The sequence below is a fragment of the Pinus tabuliformis genome, chromosome 2_1, assembly GCF_031772625.1.
Source record: "Pinus tabuliformis cultivar Carrire ecotype Pingquan chromosome 2_1, CPIR1, whole genome shotgun sequence".
Classification (NCBI taxonomy): Eukaryota; Viridiplantae; Streptophyta; class Pinopsida; order Pinales; family Pinaceae; genus Pinus; species Pinus tabuliformis.
The window spans coordinates 698,632,865-698,652,884 of NC_142299.1; the positions used below are offsets into that span (position 1 = coordinate 698,632,865).

General features: G+C 41.6%; 1 protein-coding gene across 1 annotated transcript in view; it reads right to left on the reverse strand.

The window, feature by feature from the left end:
- Positions 1-15,293: 15,293 nt before the first annotated feature.
- The window catches only part of LOC149202513 (uncharacterized), a 109,997-nt gene continuing 105,270 nt past the window's right edge, over positions 15,294-20,020 (reverse strand). The window contains exon 5 of the mRNA XM_089401613.1: positions 15,294-15,816. Coding sequence (XP_089257739.1) covers positions 15,294-15,816 — 523 coding nt within the window. The remainder of the gene's footprint in view (positions 15,817-20,020) is intronic.

The window sequence follows — 20,020 nt, forward strand, 5'->3', positions numbered from 1 at the left end:
CCGTCTTCCCCCATCCCCAGGTGTCTTCTTCGTCTCTATGGACTGGAGCGAAGTCTGTAATCGCCTTTTTAAGAACGTGAAGCTGAGTGGTGAGTTGCGCTGGAGCCTTGGGGAAATTCCAGCGTTGCCACTCTCCTCTGTTATCCCAGCCAGCTATGTCTTCGATCTTACAGATTCCTTTTGACTGTAGCCATAATCTTAACACTGTGATTTCACTGTTTTCTTTGAGGGGGGGGGTGTCCCATGACTCTGTCTTTCCATAACATAGTGTTTTTGCCGTTCCCAGGAATTTTGTACAGGTGAGCTTTGAAGAATTCGATACCTTTGCTGCATAACTTCCAGGCTTGCGTTCCTTTAGGGGCTTTCTCCGGAATGAAGGTTATGATTGGCTGTTGTTTGAAATATTTGCGTTTTAATATCAAACTGACAGGGTGACTAGGCTCTTCAAGCATTTGCCACAGTAATTTGCATCCCAGTACTATGTTTGCAAGGAGAGTGTCTCGTATTTGGAGGCCTCCTTCCTCCATAGGTCTTTTCACTGTTTCCCAATTTATTAAATGAAATCTATTGTCATTTCCTCGCCCTCCATTCCACAGGAAATTTCGCATAAGACTGGAGATCTGGTCTGAGATTTGCTTTGGAGCTAACATTAAGGAGGCCTGGAACGTTGGTAGTGCCGAGAGTACAGCTCTAATGAGCGTGAGTTTGCCTCCTGTGGTGAGCCAATAACCCCCCCAACTTGCAATCTTTTTCTTAAATTTGGAAATCACCTCCTCCCACAGTTGATTCCTGTTGGATCCCATTGTTATTGGGAGACCCAGATATTTAAATTTGTCCCAATCTGCGTATCCATTGAAGCCCAGGTCGCTGGCAATTCTGTTGATAGTCTGCTGATCTGTGTTCCACCCATAGACAACACTTTTCCTTTCGCTGATTAATGCTCCAGAGATGCTGCAAAACTTTTTGAGAATGTTTTTGAAGGAGTTCGCAATTCGTGGTGATGCGCCCCCAGCAACAGTGAGTCATCAGCAAACAGCGCATGGTTCATTGGATCGATTTCCTTCACAATCCTGATTCCAGGGAGGTTACCATTTTGTTTTTCCAAAGTTAATTTTCTGCTCAGAGAGTCTGCCATCAGTATGTAAAGAAATGGTGACAAAGGGAAGCCCTGCCTCAGTCCCCTGGTGGCTAAGAAGAAATCTGCTGGTCTACCGTTTATCATTGGGGCTATCTAGATCTTTTCTAGACATGCTTTGATTAGATTTATAAACTCTTGATTGAAACCAAAGGCTGTAAGGACCCTGTACAAAAAAGAGCGATTAACTCTATCAAAAGCATTACACATGTCCAATTTTATAAGCATACCTTGTTCTTTGCGTGAGTGGCTCGAGTGCAAAGCTTCTTGGACTTGAATAACATTATCCAGAATGTGTCTTCCTTTCACAAATCCCCCCTGAGCTGGAGAAATGAGCTTTTGCAAGAGAGGCTTGATTTTGTTCGCCAGAAGTTTGGACACTATCTTGTAGGACGCATTGCATAGAGATATCGGCCTGTACCTGTCAAAAGATCTTGGATTTGTCTCCTTAGGAATTAAGGCAAGAAAGGTTGAGTTAATTCCGCCCCCGATCCTTGCCTTTCTCATGAATCCACGTATCATTCTGAGGAGGTCTGGTTTGATTAATGCCCAACAGATTCTATAGAAATGAATTGTAAAACCATCGGGTCCTGGCGCTTTGTCAGGCTCCATAGACCACACAATGTTGGATACTTCTTCTTCCGTTACCGAGCTCATGAGGTTTTCATTATCCTCCGTACTAATTAGCTTTGGAATGTTAGCAAGGAACTCTTGTGTATCTTCCTCACTCCCCTCTTTTTCTGCTGTAAGTAGAGTTTGGAAATGGTTTACAACAGCTTCCTTAATTTGGGCGAATCCTTTGCAAACCTGTCCGTTAGATAAGGTGATTTCTGCTATGTGGTTTCGGCTGAGTCGAGCCCTGAACTGTTTATGGAAATATGTGGTATTTCTGTCCCCAGCTTTAAGCCACAGACTACGAGACTTTAGGCGCCAGTACTCTTCCTCATTTCTAAAAGAACAATATGTTTTCCTTTGTGCAATTTTTTCTTGATCTAAGTCCGTGGAATGGATGTCTTTCTCTTCCATATCAAATTGAATTTCTTCCAGCTGTGTGACAACCTCTTTCCTCTGACTGATGGGAGTTTTCAAAGGTTTCTTTATCCACTCTTTAAGAGCCTTTTTTGTATTTTTTGTTTTTTGCTCCCAGACATAGCTTGGGGAGCCTGAGACTTCTGTACTCCATGCTGCTTGGACTGTTTCCATGAATCCTTCTCTTTCCGCCCAGAGAGGACTGAAGCGAAAGGGGAGGGGTCCTAAATCCTCTTCATCTTTCAGGCAGAGGAGGACAGGTTTGTGATCCGAGCTGAGCTTTGGAAGGATCTTATTAATGACTATTCTTTTTCCCATCATTATAGAGCTGCTGACAAGGAATCTATCCAACCTTGCTGCAATATGATTTTCTCCTGTTTTATTATTGGTCCATGTGTATTTTCCTTTAACCGGCTTGAAATCTACTAAATCCCTCTGTAATATTATGTTCTCTACTGTGGTAAGAAAAGGGTCTTTTGAGTAAGTCCCTCCTCTCTTCTCTTTGGGGTCAAGAATTATATTCAGGTCACCTCCTATTATTATGTTCCTGGGATTGTTGTGGTCTAGAAACTCTGATAGTGTCTTCCAACACTCTCTCTTTTCTTCGTAATGCACAGGAACATACATATTAAACAAGGCTATGCTAAGATTGCTTGCTATGTGTCGTAGTTCTGTAAATATCCAATGCTGGGTCTCGAATGATCTTTCTAGAGAGAAGGCGATTTTTGACCAGAATGTTCCTATTCCTCCTGCCGTGCCTCTTGCACTCACAACCTTTCCAGAGTCAAATTTCCATTTGGTATTATAGGTGCTTAGAAGGATCTCCCCTTCTACTTTTGTTTCTTGGAGCATGAGGATGTCTGTGGGTTCCATTTTCAAAAGATCTTTTATGGCTTCTGCTTTTGTGGGATTCCCCAAACCCCTGCAGTTCCAAGAGATCAGCTGCATCATTTACCACTTATAGGGGTAGGCCCTCCTCCTTTGGAGGCCCTAGGCCTGGTATTTCTCCCAAATGTCATTTCTATGGTGGCTTGACTGCCGAGGGTTTTTTGTCTTTCTGACTCCTCTTCTCTAGTTTCCCTGTTTGTTCTTCGTCCAACCTTTTTTGCTGGCCTTTCAAATGTTTCATCATCTGATGAGCCCATGTTCTCTGGGGTTTTCTTCTTTTGTTTGATAATATCTGCGTAGGAAGGGGAGGAAATATTGCTTGGGGTAGGGATTGAGTTATTACCTGGATCTATGGTGTCGTTATTCTCCAGCTGAGGTGGATCTTCTTTTTCTGCCTCTGGAGGATCTGAAGGCGGCGTGAGAATTTCAAAGGGGTTTTTGTCCCCCTCATTGCTGTTTGTGTCTCTGCTTCCGGTGTTTTGATTGCTTGTACTTCCATTACCTGCTTTATTCTCTGTCTCTTTGGCCTTATTTTTGTTGCTCTGTCTGCTGTTTGTAGGTTTCTTTGCCTGTTTCCATTGCTCTCCCTTTTCCTTCTCTGTTGTCTCCTCGTTTCTCTTTTTGCAGTATCTTGCGAAGTGCCCGTACTCATGACAGTGTCGGCACTTGAAAGGCAGCTGTTCATAGTCGAGCTCTTGGATATGTGTCCAGTCTGCCACCGATAGCTGTATTGCTTCCGGTAATCCTATTTCCAGGTCAACCTCCACGCAGATCCGAGCGCAGGAGAATTGATCCTTCCTTGGGGCCTGATCTATGTATCTCCCTAGTGCATTGCCGATGGATTGAAGTGAGTTTTGGCTCCAGCAATGAAGGGGAAGATGCGGGAGGCGCACCCAGACAGGAACAGCCTTGGGCACATCTTGTGCTGGGTCGAAATCTGGAGACCATTTGTTCAGGTAGAGGCCTTGAGGGCCCATGAAGTATGGCCCGTTTCTGAAGATCAGGCTTCTGTCCTCTGTATTTTCAAACAAGAAGACGAAGAACCCTTTGCCTACGAAGTGACTCTTTATTCCTTCGTTAACCAGTGGTAGCCAATTTCTTTTGACCCATTCTTCGACTGCTCTCGGGGATGGCCACAATCCGGTAAACTGGCCAATGAGGCCTCTTTCTGCGAGATTCAGCGCTGATCTACAGGTTTCCTCCACTGGCAAGGTCACCGTGGGGATACTGTCCAGTTTTTTTACAAACTTTTGCTGCGGGCCTGAGGGATGGCGTTTCCCTGCAGCAACTACTAGAGCTTTGAAAGCTTCGAGCTCCGGAGGTAAGGGAGGAGGGGCCGCAGGGCCACCTCCAGGCTCCATGGGGGAGATCGCATGAGGGGGAGTCACTTCAGATGGCGCGGCTAGGGTTCAGCGCAGCGCTCCAAAAAATTTTTCCTTGGAAATTTTTTAGTGATTGGAAGACTTTTTAAAGCAATGGGTTTTTCTTCAATTCCATTTCCTAAGGCATCACATTCCACAATAAAGGTTTTTGTGAAGTCTGGCGTAGCTAAGCCTGGTGCTTGGCACATTGCCTCTTTAAGATGTTCAAAGGCCTTCGTTGCTTATGGAGTCCAAGAAAATGCATCTTTCTTTAGTAATGTTGTTAGAGGTGCTATTATTCTCCCATAATTCTTAACAAACTTGCGATAATACCCTGTCAACTCGAGAAATCCTCACATGTGCTTTATGGATGTGGGAATTTCCATTCCTTAATGGCTTTAATTTTGCTAGGGTCTACCTTAACACCTTCATGAGATAGAATATGACCCAAATATTCCACCTCTTTTACTCCAAAGAAACATTTGCAGCTTTTTGCATATAATTTTTTCTCCTCCAATAGTTTGAGCACCCTGTCAACGTGTTGAACGTGACTCTTCCAAGACTTGTTGTGGATCAATATATCATCAAAAAATACTAACACAAATTTTCTAAGGAAGGTTTTGAAAATGGAATTCATCAAACCTTGAAATGTAGAAGGTGCATTGGTAAGGCCAAAAGGAATGAACAAAAATTCATAATGACCTTCATGAGTTCTAAATGTTGTTTTTGGAATGTCTTCAGTCTTCATTTTAATTTGATGATATCCTGAACGAAGATTCAACTTGGTGAAGTAAATTTCTCCATGTAATTCATCCAATAATTCATCAATGAAAGGAATGAGAAATTTATCTTTAATAGTAAGCTTCTTGAGCTCCCTATAATCCAAACACATGCGCCATGATCCATTCTTCTTGTGTACCAATACCACTGGAGTAGAGAGAACTTTGACTAGGTTGAATTATACTAGCCTCTAGAATTTCTGCAACCATACGTTCAATTTCACTCTTTTGGGCATATGGATATCTATAAGGCTTGATGTTTGGGGGAACACTTCCTGGAATCAAATGAATCGCATGATCATGATCACGAATAGGTTGGAGGCCTTTGGGAGTCTCAAATTCCTTGGAATGATTGTCCAAAAGTTTTTGGAGATCTGGAGAAATAGATGATTTTGACGTGGGAACCTCTAGGGAACATAATTGTGCAATTACGCCTTGTTGTTCTTTCTTTAAAAGCCTTGTCATGTTGTTAGAACTGATTATTTTTCTCGGTTTCCCTACGATACCGCTTAATTCAACTTGCTTTCCTTCCCAAACAAACTTTAAGGAAAGTTCTTGAAAATTAAAAGCTATCGTACCCAAAGATTGTAGCCATTGGACTCCTAGTACAACATCAATTCCACCCATTGGAATGGAAAATATTGAACTATTCATTACATATTCTCCCATGCATAGCTTGATATTATGGCACTTTCAAGAGCAATTTATGGTTTCTCCATTTGCAACCATCACTTGACACTCTAGTGCTGGATATAGGAAGCAATTCAATTCCTTGGCTATCTTACAATGAATAAAATTATGGGTACTACCCGAATCAATCAACATTATTACCTTTTTCTTCTTGATATGTCCTTCTATCTTGAGAGTTTGAGGAGTGGTAATTCCTACCAATGCATTACAAGATATGGTCAGACTCATTGCTTATTTCTTTAGGGTTGGTTCCTGGTGTATATAATCTTCTTTTGACATTTCTTGTTCATTTTCTTCCTCCTCTTCACAATCTATGTAAAATAATTTCTTCTCAGCACACTTATGACTTTTAGTGTATTTGCTATCACAACTATAACATAGCTCTTTTGCTATTTTTTCTTCCAATTGTTGCGGTGTCAATTTTGTAGGTTGTGGAAGGCTAGGGGAAGCAACACTTCCATCTTTATAGTTGTGAGTGGTAGGCTTCCTTGTTGCCATAATTTGGCTTGTCAACCTGAATGCCTTCTCCAATGAATCAAGTTCTCAAATGCGAATCTCATGTTGGATGTTATCCTGTAAAGTCCCTATGAACACATCAATTCTATGTTCCTCTAGAATATCTTTTACCCTTATATTCAATTTTTGGAATTTTTCAGTGTGCTCCACCATTGAATCTTTTTGTTTGAGATTAATCAATTGGCTAAAGGAAGGTGTTGCTTTTTGTATCCTCATAATGTGTTATCATTTCCTCCATAAAAATTGACCAAGTGACAATTTGTTTACGAGAGAAAAGTCATCGATACCATACAAACTGATTAAGTTCTAAATATAAAGTTGCAATGCGTACCTTTTGTGTGTTTTGCACATTATGGGGATTGAAATATTGCTCCATTTGTAGTATCCATGTTACAGGATCCTTGCCATCAAACTTCCACATATCGATCTTTGGAACATGGTGGGTCTTCAATTCAACATTAGATTCTATGGAATCATGATTAACATTTCTTTTGTTCTCATCATGAGTTTCCTCTACTAACTTTTCGCCATTAGGAAGCATTTCTTGAAGCAACTTTGCCAAACCTCCTTTCAAACATTCCATGTCTTTCTTCAAATCTTCCTCTTCTTCATGAGTTATGGTAGACCTTTTAGGTTGCTTACTAGATGTTTCCATTTTCTTTTTTCGAAGCATCAATTAATGATAATTATGCTTCACTATGACCTTTGAATTACTTAAAACTAATTTTTCAAACCAAACTTACACAAAAATTTAAAAAGACTACACACCTTTTTTCGCTTTGTAGGAGCTTGATATTGAATTTGTTGTATCTTTGTAATTTCAAATCTCCAAGGTCTGAAATTTGGTCCTGTGGTAGCCCTCTAAGTCCTCTTTACAACCTAGCAAGTCTGATCAATATTCGATTCTCCAAGAAAGCGTTATTCCAAATATCCTACGAAGGCCAGATTATAGACTAGTTCAATAGAGTGAACTTGTACGAAGTGCCACGTGTCACTGTTTTGACCTTTGGACCTGGAAACGATATACATCAAACTACAGTTCATCATCTTTTTGTAAATTTTTACAAAATTTCAATCTAATGCTTAGAGAGAGTTACGATGATTTCCCCATGTCACCTGTTTGAGATATAATTCAGGAGCTTGCAAAAAACCTAACTTGTTTGGATCATATCTCCGAAAATATAACGAGAAAAGATATGAAATTTAGACTCGAGGTTCATCAAGATTTTGGCCCAAATGGGTTTTAATTTCAGCTTTTGAAACTTCGTAGAAAACAAGTTATAGCGAAAATGCCACGATAACTTGTTGGAAGTAGCGAAACCCTATAATCCACAACTCTGATACCAAATGTTATGCAACTAACTCACAAAATAGAAGAAAAGATAGATCAACGACTTCAAAATCAACCTCTTCGAAGGGAAAACCTCCTTTACATTACACAAATGAACAATTCTTGGTTGATACAAATGACAAGACCTCATTTCTATATATAGGAGTCTAAGGGGTCAATATATTCAGAGCCAACATAACAATAATAATATAAGGGCACAACAATAACAATAATGGGCTTCTATGGGGCACAATAATAACAACATGGGGACTATATGGGCACAATAATACAATAAGGGGGTTGCACTAATAAAAATAAGGGGTTACACTAGTAGTATAGAGACCTAACATTTCGATTTCTTATCAATAACTTGTAATTGTATCGAATGTTTATTCTTCTTGAGTGTCTCCCAATGTTTTACTTCAGTCTTCAAAATCTTGTGTTTATTAATGACCCAATCCATGTGAGACTCTAAATGTGAACCATCGTCTCCACTCCAAACCTCATGAACAATATGCTGAAACTCAAGATCACCTAACCAAATTGGTTGAATTTAAATGGATACCTGTACAACACTGATTTTTCTTGCAATTGTAAAAATATTGGGTGATGATATGAAATCCCTGACTGATGAACCCAGGAATAACAAGAACCCGAAACGTCCAACAAATACTCCTTTAGTAGGAAGCTTTGCAATCACTTCGCAATACCATCCTCCCCACTATGGCCTTTCCTCGACGTCAACATAAAAGTGTAAGAGACTATGTCCACTAGATGATGATGATAAAAAAAGTTCTTAAAAAAGTATGTCAATGGATCCACTCTACTATGACATCCTCAAATGTCTTGAGGAGCAAAATTCAGTCCCCCACCAAAATTAAAGAATCCACCTATAAGTAGCCAAGTCGTTCCAGACTTTGCCAAAAAATCAATCTATCTCTGTAAGAACCATAACAATTTGTAATTTGCACCTTTTCCTTGTGTCCCTAAAAATATCCTGACAGGAAAATGTCAACAACTGAAGAAAATGTAAGGACATTTGCTTCCAAAGGATTCCACAAGACAACCAAACCTCCACAAAGGCCATCCGAATCAACGACACAGAGGTGCCAACTCAGACAAATGCTAAAAAAAAGGGCCTATCCTTCATTGTAGTGATCATGGTTTCTTAGAATAAGAAAAAATAAGTGTGATGTTTGAACGAGGTGTTAGAGAGGATTTTTTCGAGGCTCCCCATAGGCCTCTCAAATTTAGTGTCATGAGAATCATGGGGGCTTTTCAGGATAGGGCGTTGCTTTACGGGCCCCAAACTCTGATGGAAAAGTCATGTCCAAAGGCAAACTATCAGAACAAGAACTCTTACGTGGATCCAAATAAGCGATTCCAAGCTTCAGAGTCACCCCAATGCGAGCCTTCATGTCTTTACACCTAATAGTTACATTTGCAGTAGTTCAAGGGGAGGAAATGGTAGAGGTAGGGGGAAAGGTAGTCAAAAAAATAGGTAAAGGCTCCATTTGCAGGGAAGGGAAAAGAGATTGTGGAGTATCTGACAAATCTGAGGGTGCAGTAGAAAATGGTGGTGTAGTGGAGGGCAAGCTAGAAACTTCATGAAAATTATTAGAAACAAGGGAGGAAAAGGGAAAACCACCCCCCTCCTGAGGTGTCTCCTATCCGCTTACACTGAGTCTCCCAACGATAACTTATCCTTTGATGCATGCTCAAATATTTGAGGGCACTATCTAATAACATGTCTTGTGCTATGACAACCTAGGCAACGGAAGGGAATCTTCCAATAGTCCAACCATTGTTTGAGGCTATTCTCATTCCATGTCAAGTCTAGTTCCATTGTTAATCCTCTGTAGAAATCCCATCTTAACCAGAAGCCACACCACACGCTTGTCCATTGCAAACTAGCTCTTATTTTCTAGGAAAATCTTCTCCAGAGCCTTCCTCGTCCACAATTCTAAGGGTAGGCTCAACAATTTAAGCCACACTAGCTTTCTCCTTAGGATGTCATAGAAAACAATTAAATTGTAATGGAAATCAAAACACTTTTTTTTAACATAAACGGTTAAGTTTTATTTATCAAAAGAGGTTGGGCATGCCAAACGACCTCGAATAAAGAAAGATGTGAGAAATCTGACTCATTTGAGACCTCCTAAATTGGATTTTGCATCTGAGGTTAGCTGCTGATTTTAAGGCAGTTGGTTGGCTGAGAGATCCTTGCTTTGTTGAAGTTGGCTTAGAGTTCTGTCTTTCTTAATCCTCTTTCCTTTGAAACTATGGTGCTTCTTGGATTGATATAAAACCCACTTAAACTATGTTCCACAGTCAAATTACAAGCCCACATATATTTAATGAGTTTAATTAAAGCCTGTCGTCTCCACCGTACTCAACCCCACTACATCGTAGCCCCCGCCGTGATCAACACTGTGGTCGTCGGATCTACCCATACCCAGATCTGACACATATCTTGTCCATCGCTTTCCGACCTTTATCTCCTTAGGAGCATGCGATATGAGTGGTTTTGTAATGCCACATGTCAGCCCTTAAGTGGCATCACGTCCAATTCATACAAAACTGCCAAGCAGCCAAGAGTGGTGCGATGAAACCCACTTATCACTCCTGGCTAAATAATTCCCCTCCAAATGCGTAGCGCGATGACCATCAAATCGAACCCTCCCAGATCTGACGGTTATCGCACCCCTTGCTGACCTAGCTTTAACCAGAGCCGTCTCCATACCTGGCCCCTCGACATGGATAAGACCCCGCCAAGGAAAGCGAGCGATGTCCGTCAGATCTTCCCCCACCTGGATCCGACGAAAATCGCATCCAATTGCTGTCTGGCCATTAACTCCGCTGGAGCACGCGATGAGGGCTGTTTTGTCCTGCCACGCGTCATGCTGAAAGGAACATCGCGTCCGATTCATGAAATACTGCTAATCAACTGAAAGTGGTGTGAAGAATACTGCTTACCACTCCCCACATCTTTAGCCCCTCGCCTATTCTAGCGTGTGATGGTCGTTGCATCATCCCCCACCCTGAGCCTACGCATCTCGACCATCGAAACCTTCTTTTGAGTGGAATCCATCTGCGCCATGTTATTATTCCCATCCCTGCTGGCCCATGTCGAAAGCTGAAGACGTGTCGGGAAGTGAGCCACTCTTCCTTGTCAGTGGAAGTCTGTCTATGCCAGCGTTTAATCTGCGAGAATCTGTCCTTGAACGACTCTCCTATCCTGTTAAGGAATTGGGTGCCTTTCAGCTTCTTCTTCATTGTTCACTAGTATACCTTGGGCTAGCAGACATCCTTTCTTAGCCATTATATTAGCTTCCTTGTTCTGGGCTCACAGGACATGATAGAAAGAGCATGAAGTGAAGTTTTGGGTCAGCTTTCTTATTCTTTCTAGGGTCTTGTTTAGAGCAAAGCTATTGAGTTGGTCACCCTTATTAAGGGTTTTAATCAGGATTTCAGAGTCCCCAAATATTTGAAGGTTTTCCCCTATATTCCTTTGAGCCAGCTGACATGCTTTGAGCAGACTTAGGATCTCAGCCTGGTTGTTGGTGCTTTGTCCTAGACCCCAACAAAAGCTGTCCTGTTTCTGTCCATCTGCTGAATAAATTATTCCTCCTGCCCCTGATATCCTAGGGTTTCCTTTTGAGGCTCCATCGAAGAAAATCGTGACTTTTCTCTATTTTTTCCACCATTTTTTAAAATCCTCCTCAAAGATCCAGAGATGCCACTCTAGATTATGGTTAGGAAAGTGGATATTTTTCTTGATGCTTGCCCATCTCAAGGACTCACCTAGCCAGCTGAGCTCTTTAGGGAGTAGGGAGTTGTCTGGCTTATGAGGTCTATTTTCAATAGTTTCCAGCAGTAAGGCTTTGGCCTTGGCAGTTACTGTGATGGTGGATTGGAGTCTATTGTTGAAGATGGCTTCATTCCTAGCCAACCAGATTCCCCAACAGATATATTTTGGGATTTCATTCTAGATTTTAATCCAAGTTGAGTTGTTGTTCAAAGGGTGTGGATATTGATCTTTCCAAGTTGCAAAAAGACTAACCACTGAAGACTACTAAGGGATTTGGGCATTGAGCCCCATGATTGCTTGCAACCAGACCTCTTGAGAAAAGGGGTAGTCAATGAACAAATGATGATCGTTTCCTGGTCCTTACAACAGAGAGGACATCTGTGAGGACCTACAATTCCTCTTTTCTCTAAGTTTTCCCCTGTGAGGGTCCTTCTATGCATGAGAGTCCAACTGAAGAAGTTGATTTTTGGGAGTCCAAATGGGTTCCATATATGGTTCCAGAGCTTTGTAGTATGGATATGATGTTGTTGTTCTTGGAGAGTTGCAAACCCAACCGTGCTAAGTAAGTTCCGATCTCCCCCCAGCCCCACTTGTCCCTCGAATGCAGGTGCATAGGAGCTAGTCCCGTGAGTTTATCTAATAATTGGTGAAGTTGGGGGAGCATCCATTCAGGAGGGCGATGAAGGTCCCAGTTACTCCAGTTCCCTTCTGAGTCCCATGTACAAATGTCAGCAAGTTTGTGAATACCTTTTTGGGAGAGCCAGTTATGCAAGTCAGCTATATCTGGTGCCAGGCTTAGGGGTTGGAGACCCATGATCTTGTCCTCCCACAGTCTAATTCTTTTCCCATTTCCTGGTATTCTGTAAAGCTGTTCTTTGAAGAAATTCCAGCCTTGGCTACACAACTTCCACAACGTGGTTCCTTTGTGAGAAGCTCCTTCATCCATATTCTTTATCGAGAGTCTGTGCATATATTTTTTAATTAGAACTTGACTTACAGGGTGTCTTTGGTTTGAGAAGATTTTCCAAAGGATCTTTCCTCTCATTGCCAGATTGGCCCACACAAGATCTCTAACTTGAAGACCACCTTCAAGTATTGACCTTTTCACTATGTCCCAGCTTACTATATGGATTTTTTTTGGTTCCCCTTTCCTCCTTGCCATAGAAAATTTCGGGTCAGCTTTGCTAACTGATCGGTGATCATTTTTGGAGCTAAGAGGAAGGAGGCCTAATAGATAGGAAGGGATAAGAGAACTGACTTGGCCAGAGTAAGCTTCCTGGCTGTGGTAAGTCACTGTCCTCCCCAAGCAATCATTTTTACCTTGATTTCGTTGATAATTTCCATCTAGTGAGGGGCCTTAGTATTGCCCAAGGTTATAGGTAGGCCAAGATACTTGAATTTATCCCAAGATACATATCTGATGAAGCCTAGGGCTTGGGAAATCCTGAGAATAGATCGTTGGTCTACAACCCAGCCGTACAATGCACTTTTTCTATTATTGACCATAGCTCCGGAGACTCTGCAGAAGCTTTAGATTACTCCGCTGAATGCTCTTGCTATTTTAATAGAGTCTCCTCCTAAAAGGATAGAGTCATTTACGAACAAGGCATGATTGATTGGGGTTGTTCCTGGTATCACCACGATGCCAGGAAGAGTCCTGTTGAGTTTCTCATCAAAGAGCTTTTGGCTTAGGGAGTCTGCCATTAGAATATACAGGAAGGGGGACAGAGGGCAGCCTTGCCTGATTCCCCTTGTAGCTTTGAAGTAGTTTGCAGGTCTACCGTTTACTAGAGGGGCTATCCAAGGTTCTCCAATGCATGATTTAATCAATTTAACAAATTCAAAACTGAAACCAAAAGCAGAAAGAACATGGAGAAGGAAGGAATGTCTTACTCTATCGAAGGCATTCGCCATATCCAGTTTGATGAGCATACCTTGCTCTTTGCGCTGGTGGCTGGAATGGATGATTTCCTGCACTAGGATCACATTGTCCAAGATATGCCTTCCTTTGAAAAACCCTCCTTGATTGGGAGATATGAGTTTATCCAGTAGAGGTTTTATTCTATTGGCCAACAACTTGGTGATAATTTTATATGATGCGTTGCAAAGCGAGATTGGTCTGAATCTGTCGAAAGTCTCTGGGTTGGCTTCTTTGGGAGTTAGGATTATGAAGGTAAAATTTGTGCTTCCTCCCACTTTGGCTTTCCGAAGGAATCCTTTGATCATTCGGTGCAAATCAGCCTTGATGATATCCCAACAGAGTCTATAAAAGTGTATTGAGAATCCATCTGGTCCTGGGGCTTTGTCTGGTTCCATCTTCCATATGACATTGCTGATTTCTTCTTCAGTGAATGGATTCAGGAGAGTTGCATTGTCCTCCTCATTAACCATCCTTGGAACATGCTTGAGGAAGTCATGCTCTTCCTCATTATCCTCCACACCTTCTTCTTTGAACAACAACTGAAAATGAGAGGTTGCCGCCTCTTTTATCAGAGATGTGCCTTTAAGAATAGTCCCATCTAGCGAGGTGATTTCAACAATGTGGTTTCTAGAGAGGCGGGTACGAATTTGCTTATGGAAGAAGGCTGTATTCTTGTCTCCAAACTCAAGCCAGAGATTGCGTGACTTCAACCTCAAGTATTCTTCCTCTTCTCTAAATGTCTGGAGGGTGCTGATTTGCTGTTCCTGCTCCCTATGAATATCTGCGCTAGTTATGTCTTGTGTCTCCAGGCCCATTTGAAGATCCAACAGCTGCTTGGTGCTCTATTTTCTTTGGGTAGTGGGGGAGATTGTGGGATTTTTTATCCATTGCTTCAGGGTTGTTTTGGTGGCTTTTATCTTTTGCTCCCAAACATAGCTGGGTGATCCTTGAACAGGAGTGGACCAGGCCTTGTTCACTGTGTCCAAAAACCCTTCCCTGTTTGCCCATAGTGGGCTGAACCAGAAGGGGATTGGTCCCAGGTTTTCTTCTTCTTCCATCAAAAGGAGGATGGGCTTATGGTCTGAGTTCCACTTTGGCAGAATTTTTGTGGAAATGATCATCTTCTCGGAGAGGAAGGAACTCTGAATAAGGAATCTGTCTAGCCTGGCTGAGATATGCTCCTCCCCTATTCTGTTGTTTGTCCAGGTGTATAGCCCTTTTTTTGGCTTGAAGTCCATTAAGTCCCATTGTTGAATCAGGTTGTCCACTAAGGGGAGGAAGCGGTCCCTGCTGCTGGTTCCTCCTCTTTTTTCCTTTGGGTCTAGGATTAGATTGTAGTCTCTGGCAATAATTATATTATTGAGGGAGTAAGCTTCCAAAAAATCAGTCAGGGTTTTCCAACATTGTTCCTTTTCTACATAGAGTACTAGAACATAGAGATTAAAGAGAGAAATGTTTATCTTACTTGGAAGGTGTCGGAGTTCGGTGTAAATCCAGTGCTGCGTCTAAAAGGAGCTCTCAAGCTGGAATTTGTCAGCCTCCCAGAGAGTGGCTAACTCGCCGCATGTACCTCTAGCACTTATCATTTTTCCCGCTTTTGTTTTCCATTTTGCTATGCTGAGCTCCAGAAGGGCTTCTCCTTCTATTTTGGTCTCTTGGAGCATGAGGATCTCGGGAAATTTTGACTTTAGTAGGCTCTTGACTGCTTCAGCTTTTGATGGGTTCCCTAGTCCTCCGCAATTCCAAGAGACTAATCACATTATTTACTGGGAGGGGTTGGGGCAGCTCCTCCCTTGGGAGGCGTGGCTCTAGTATTTCTGTCGATTGTCATCTCTATAGTGGCCTGACTGCCTTGCATTTTTTGTCTCTCTGCTTCTTCTTCTCTGGCCTCTCTGTGAGATTTCCTCCCATTCCTTTCAAGGGCCTCTCAGTTGTTTCATCTTCCGAGGATCCCGATGTGTTAGGGGTCTTCTTTCTTTTCATATCTGCATAGGTTGGGGAACTAGAGACACCTTTTGGGGTTTGGACTGGTTCCTCTTGCCTTTTGTTTTCTTCCATGTTGTTTGCCTGCTGTTCATTCTCTTTATCTGTTGGATCTTGGGGTTCTTCTGGTGTGCTGAGAATATCAAAGGGATTGGTTGATATGTCTGCTATTGGAGGGACTGAACTTCCTTCTGCTTGGGGTTCTGGAGGAGCAACCCTCCTAGTGGAGGCAACTTTCCCTTTGTTCCTGTTGCTCTGCTTAGATGGTCTTGGTTTTTGGACCTGAGTCCATTGATCTCCCTTCTCTTTCTCAACTACCTCCTTTGATTTCTTTTTACAATACTTGGCAAAGTGCCCGTAGCCATGGCAATGTCTGCATTTAAATGGTAGTTGCTCGTAATCTAGCACTTGTATGTGTGACCAATCAGCCACTGTGAATTTAATGGCTTTAGGGAGACCTTCCTCCAGGTCTACTTCTACACAAATTTGAGCATAGGAATACTGGTCTCTTCTTTCTGCTCGGTCAATGTATTTACCTAGCTTGTTGCCTATGGTTTCTAAGGATTTAGGGTTCCAAAAGTGGAGAGGAAGGTGGGGCAATCTCACCCAAACCGAAACGGTCGAGGGCACATCCTGGGTCGGGTCAAAGTTTGGAGTCCATTAGTTCAGATATAGTCCTTGAGGCCCCATGAAGTACGGGCCATTTCTGAATATTAGGTTTCTATCTTCTGCTGCTTCGAATACAAATACAAAGAAGCCTTTGCTGATGAAATGGCTTTTTATTCCTTCTTTGACCAATGGACGTTAGTTTCGTTGAACCCAGGCTTCAATTGCTTTTGGCGAGGGGCATAAGCTTGTGAAATGGCCGATAAGTCCTCTTTCTGCTAGGTTTAGTGCCGCTTTGCAAGGCTGTTCAGTAGGCAGAGCAACTGTAGGGATAGGTGCCATTTTCTTCACGAACTTCTATTGATTTTCGGATGCTGGTCTTTTATTGGAAACTGCAACTAGATCCTGGAATGTGACTAGCTTCGATGGCAAGGTAGTTTCCTTTTCGTGACCCCCTCCTAGGGCCATGGCTTTGGAGCTTTGCTCAATCTCGAGGATGGCTGTGTTTCTTTGCCTCTGGGCTTCCTCTTGCCAGTAGGAGGCTGCTCCAGGCTCCCACTAGCTGGTTCCTCTCGTGAAGGCTGCTCCCGCTCAGGGAAAAAGGTGAGTGGGCTTGGCCCAGGAAACGAGTAACACTCGCGATTAGTCAACGCCCTCGCTAAGGTTTGAGCACAAGGCCTGACCGTCTTTACGAGTCCCAAAAGGTGAGCGGGCTTGGCTCAGGAAATGAGTAACACCGGCGACTAGTCAACGCCCTCGCTCAGGTTTGAGCACAAGACTTGACCGTCTTTACGAGTCTGACTTTACCAACCAGCTACCTCCGCCGACCTTGAAATCAAAACACAATTTATAAATGAACATAATTGTAAATAAATGGATCAAGCTACAATTGTATCTGCATAAATGAAATAGAAATAAAGATTGATTCTAAAAGTGAAATGGTAACGAATATGCCTAAATAGTGGGCCCTTGCTACTAGGTATTTATTGCCTAGAAATTCTCCAAAATAATGCGTGGATCAAACACACTAGACATGGAGTAATAGCATAAAAATGTAGCTGCTTAATCTCAAAGGAAAATGTTACAAAATCTCTAGAATTCTTTGAGTTCTATCTAATACTACCTATTGTCTTTCATCGAGCTTATGCAACTAATTTAAAATAAAATAGTTCTTAACTATCTTCATACGAATCAAGATTTTATGTGGTCATGTGTAAAGAGAATTTTTTGATTAAAACAAAGGATTCAAGACTCTTGGACAAAGTATCTTAGATCACTAATATAGATCTCATATGTTTAATGTAGCCAAAATATTTTGAATTGGAATCCAAAGGTGATCTTCCTTTTAACACATGCGTTGATTTAGTTTATTCACAACTGTGCACATAAAATTAGAGTGTTGTCCATTGCTTTGACTAAGTATGACATGTGTGATACTAGCTTATTTCCTTTATCTCACAGGCATATGAGCTTCTCCATCGTTCTAGATCCCTTTCCCGAGTGGCGCTTTGTTCATTGGCTGATCGCAACTATTCAAACCATCGACCTTGACCTCTGTTGTGCTACATAATCATGGTCAAAAAAGTTTTTTGTAGTGACCTATTAGAGACAATTTTTAACATAAATCATTATTTTTCAAAGATGAAATATGCATAAAAATTAGCATTTTACCTTAGAATTCTCTCTAACATATGATCCTATGTTATTTCCTTATTATACAAGTAAGGGATGATTGGATGGAAAAATTATGGAAAAAATATGAGATACCTAGACAAAATTTGGGAAATATAGGTAACATAAGTAATGAATTTTGTATCTCAACATTCCCCCCTTTGAAGGTGTTGCACGTCCCTTATGCAACAAATTCTTCTTGAAAATCTCCCATCCTTGTAAAAATTGTGGTTTTATCATTTTGTTATTCATCCCTTTTAATTCTATTTGTGGAATCAAGTGTAACGCTTAATCTTGAGGTATTAACTTGCTTCTATTTTGTTTGGATGAGTTTAATCTTAAGCCACCTGTTTCTCATATTAGCATCTTCGATTTTTGATAGTGTTTCTTTGCTTTCCTTACCAATATTCTTCTTTCCTTCCCGAGTTGTTCTGTTTCTTCTTGTAACTTCTTTATAATGGCTTTCAAATTTTCATTTTCATTCTTAATATAGTTGTCTATAATTTCCAATTCTTAAATTTCTTTATTCAATATTTTTACTTTGCTTTCCTTTGTTTTGGATTGGTTGAAGATGTGAATTCCTCTTCATTTGACAATTCTTCTTTTGGTGGATTTTCAACTGGAAAATCTTCAACAAGCACATCAGGAAAATCTTTAGTAGGATCATCAGGGCAATTCTCCAACAAGCTCAAGTACAAAAACATCCTCAAATTCTAAAACTGTAGAATTCACTAGTTCAATAGCTTTCTTGTCTTTGTCTGTGATCTATGAGGATTGATTCAGGAGGATCCGAGTTTTTTTTTTCTTATAGATGCATCATAATTACATGTAACATAGCACTTAAAAACCATAGAAACATACGCATATAAAACGAAGATAAAAATACATAATCACACATGAGATCAAGACACATATATTTGATTACGGAGTTCATCCAATGTGGACTACATCTTCGGGCCTTGCTTAATAATGAGGAGGCCTTTATTCATTAAATGGCATGAAAAGAGAAGAAGTACAAGCAAATTTTACATAAACACCCTTATACCTCCAATCGTGCAGAATCGTCTATCTGAACACCCAATTCGAAGACATGAAGCTTCTGCATCCTCTTGGAACCTTTCTGATCTTTGAGGTAAGGTTCCAACCACCTGCCAGGAGCAAGTGCCGCTGTGGTGCAATGGTATTCTGAGAAATCTCACAACTGCTCTCTTCTATTCCAATGCAGACAATCCATTATATACACTGGTGGCTACTCCTCAATCTCGGACAATTCTCAACAAATGACAAGTATAGCAGGCGGGTTTGTTTTAGGTCGAGATTCTCGGGTCACATGTAGCAAACCTGTGAAACATAGAAAAACCACCATCGAATAGTTCACAGAGTGTTTTTGCATTAAACCTAAAACAGTGGAATACTTGGTGTATTCACTCCTGAACCCGACGAAAAGGCTCTTGCCTTTACATTAGCGATGAGTGAAAGGCGATAAAGGCGGACCCGACGATATATCAGATCCGATAGAACTTCGCAAATCACAAATCAGTGGAACCTGCAAGTCTTAAGGTCTATGAGCGTGGCGTGTGCTATATCGCAATTGCAATCCTGATTGACGGGGGCCGATTCTATACCCCCTCCCCTTTGCGATGTGCTATTGCGATCATCGCATCGCAACCCTCACTGTCGGGGGCTGATTCTGTATTGCCTCCCCTTTGCGATGCACAATTATCGCATCACAACTTTTCCTACCTGGGCTGATTTGAAACCGCTGACTTATGCCTTTTGCGATAAGAGAAACGCGGGACCAATGGAGGCTTGCCATTTGGTGCTTCCCCATTCGCTGGGAGTTTTGCCACGTCATTTTTCTCTGCCCCCTGTCCAAGTCAAAATTAAACTTTGACTTGCTCTAACTTCTTCATATGAGCTCGAATTTGAGTGCCATTCACACTGTTGGAATCATGATGATGAACACATCAATATGAAGCTAAGTTTATCAATATTCTGCCACTTTGAGTTTTGAGCCTTTTTACCATGCCACTAGTACTTTTTAGAGATCCACCTGGATCGATCCTCTTGGATCAATCCTGGATCAAGTGGTATCAATGCATGTCTTAGTTGATGTGAGTTGCATGAGTACGTTAACCAAAAACAAGCTTCAAAGGATGTGCGCTACAAAGAGGAGACATGTCCGATTTTCAAGTGCGTTGAAAAGAGAAGCGTCTTTCGCTGATAGGAAATTGCATGCATGAATAACCGAATGTGCAACCATGAAGGATGATAAATAAATGCACGAAGCCTTCCAGAGG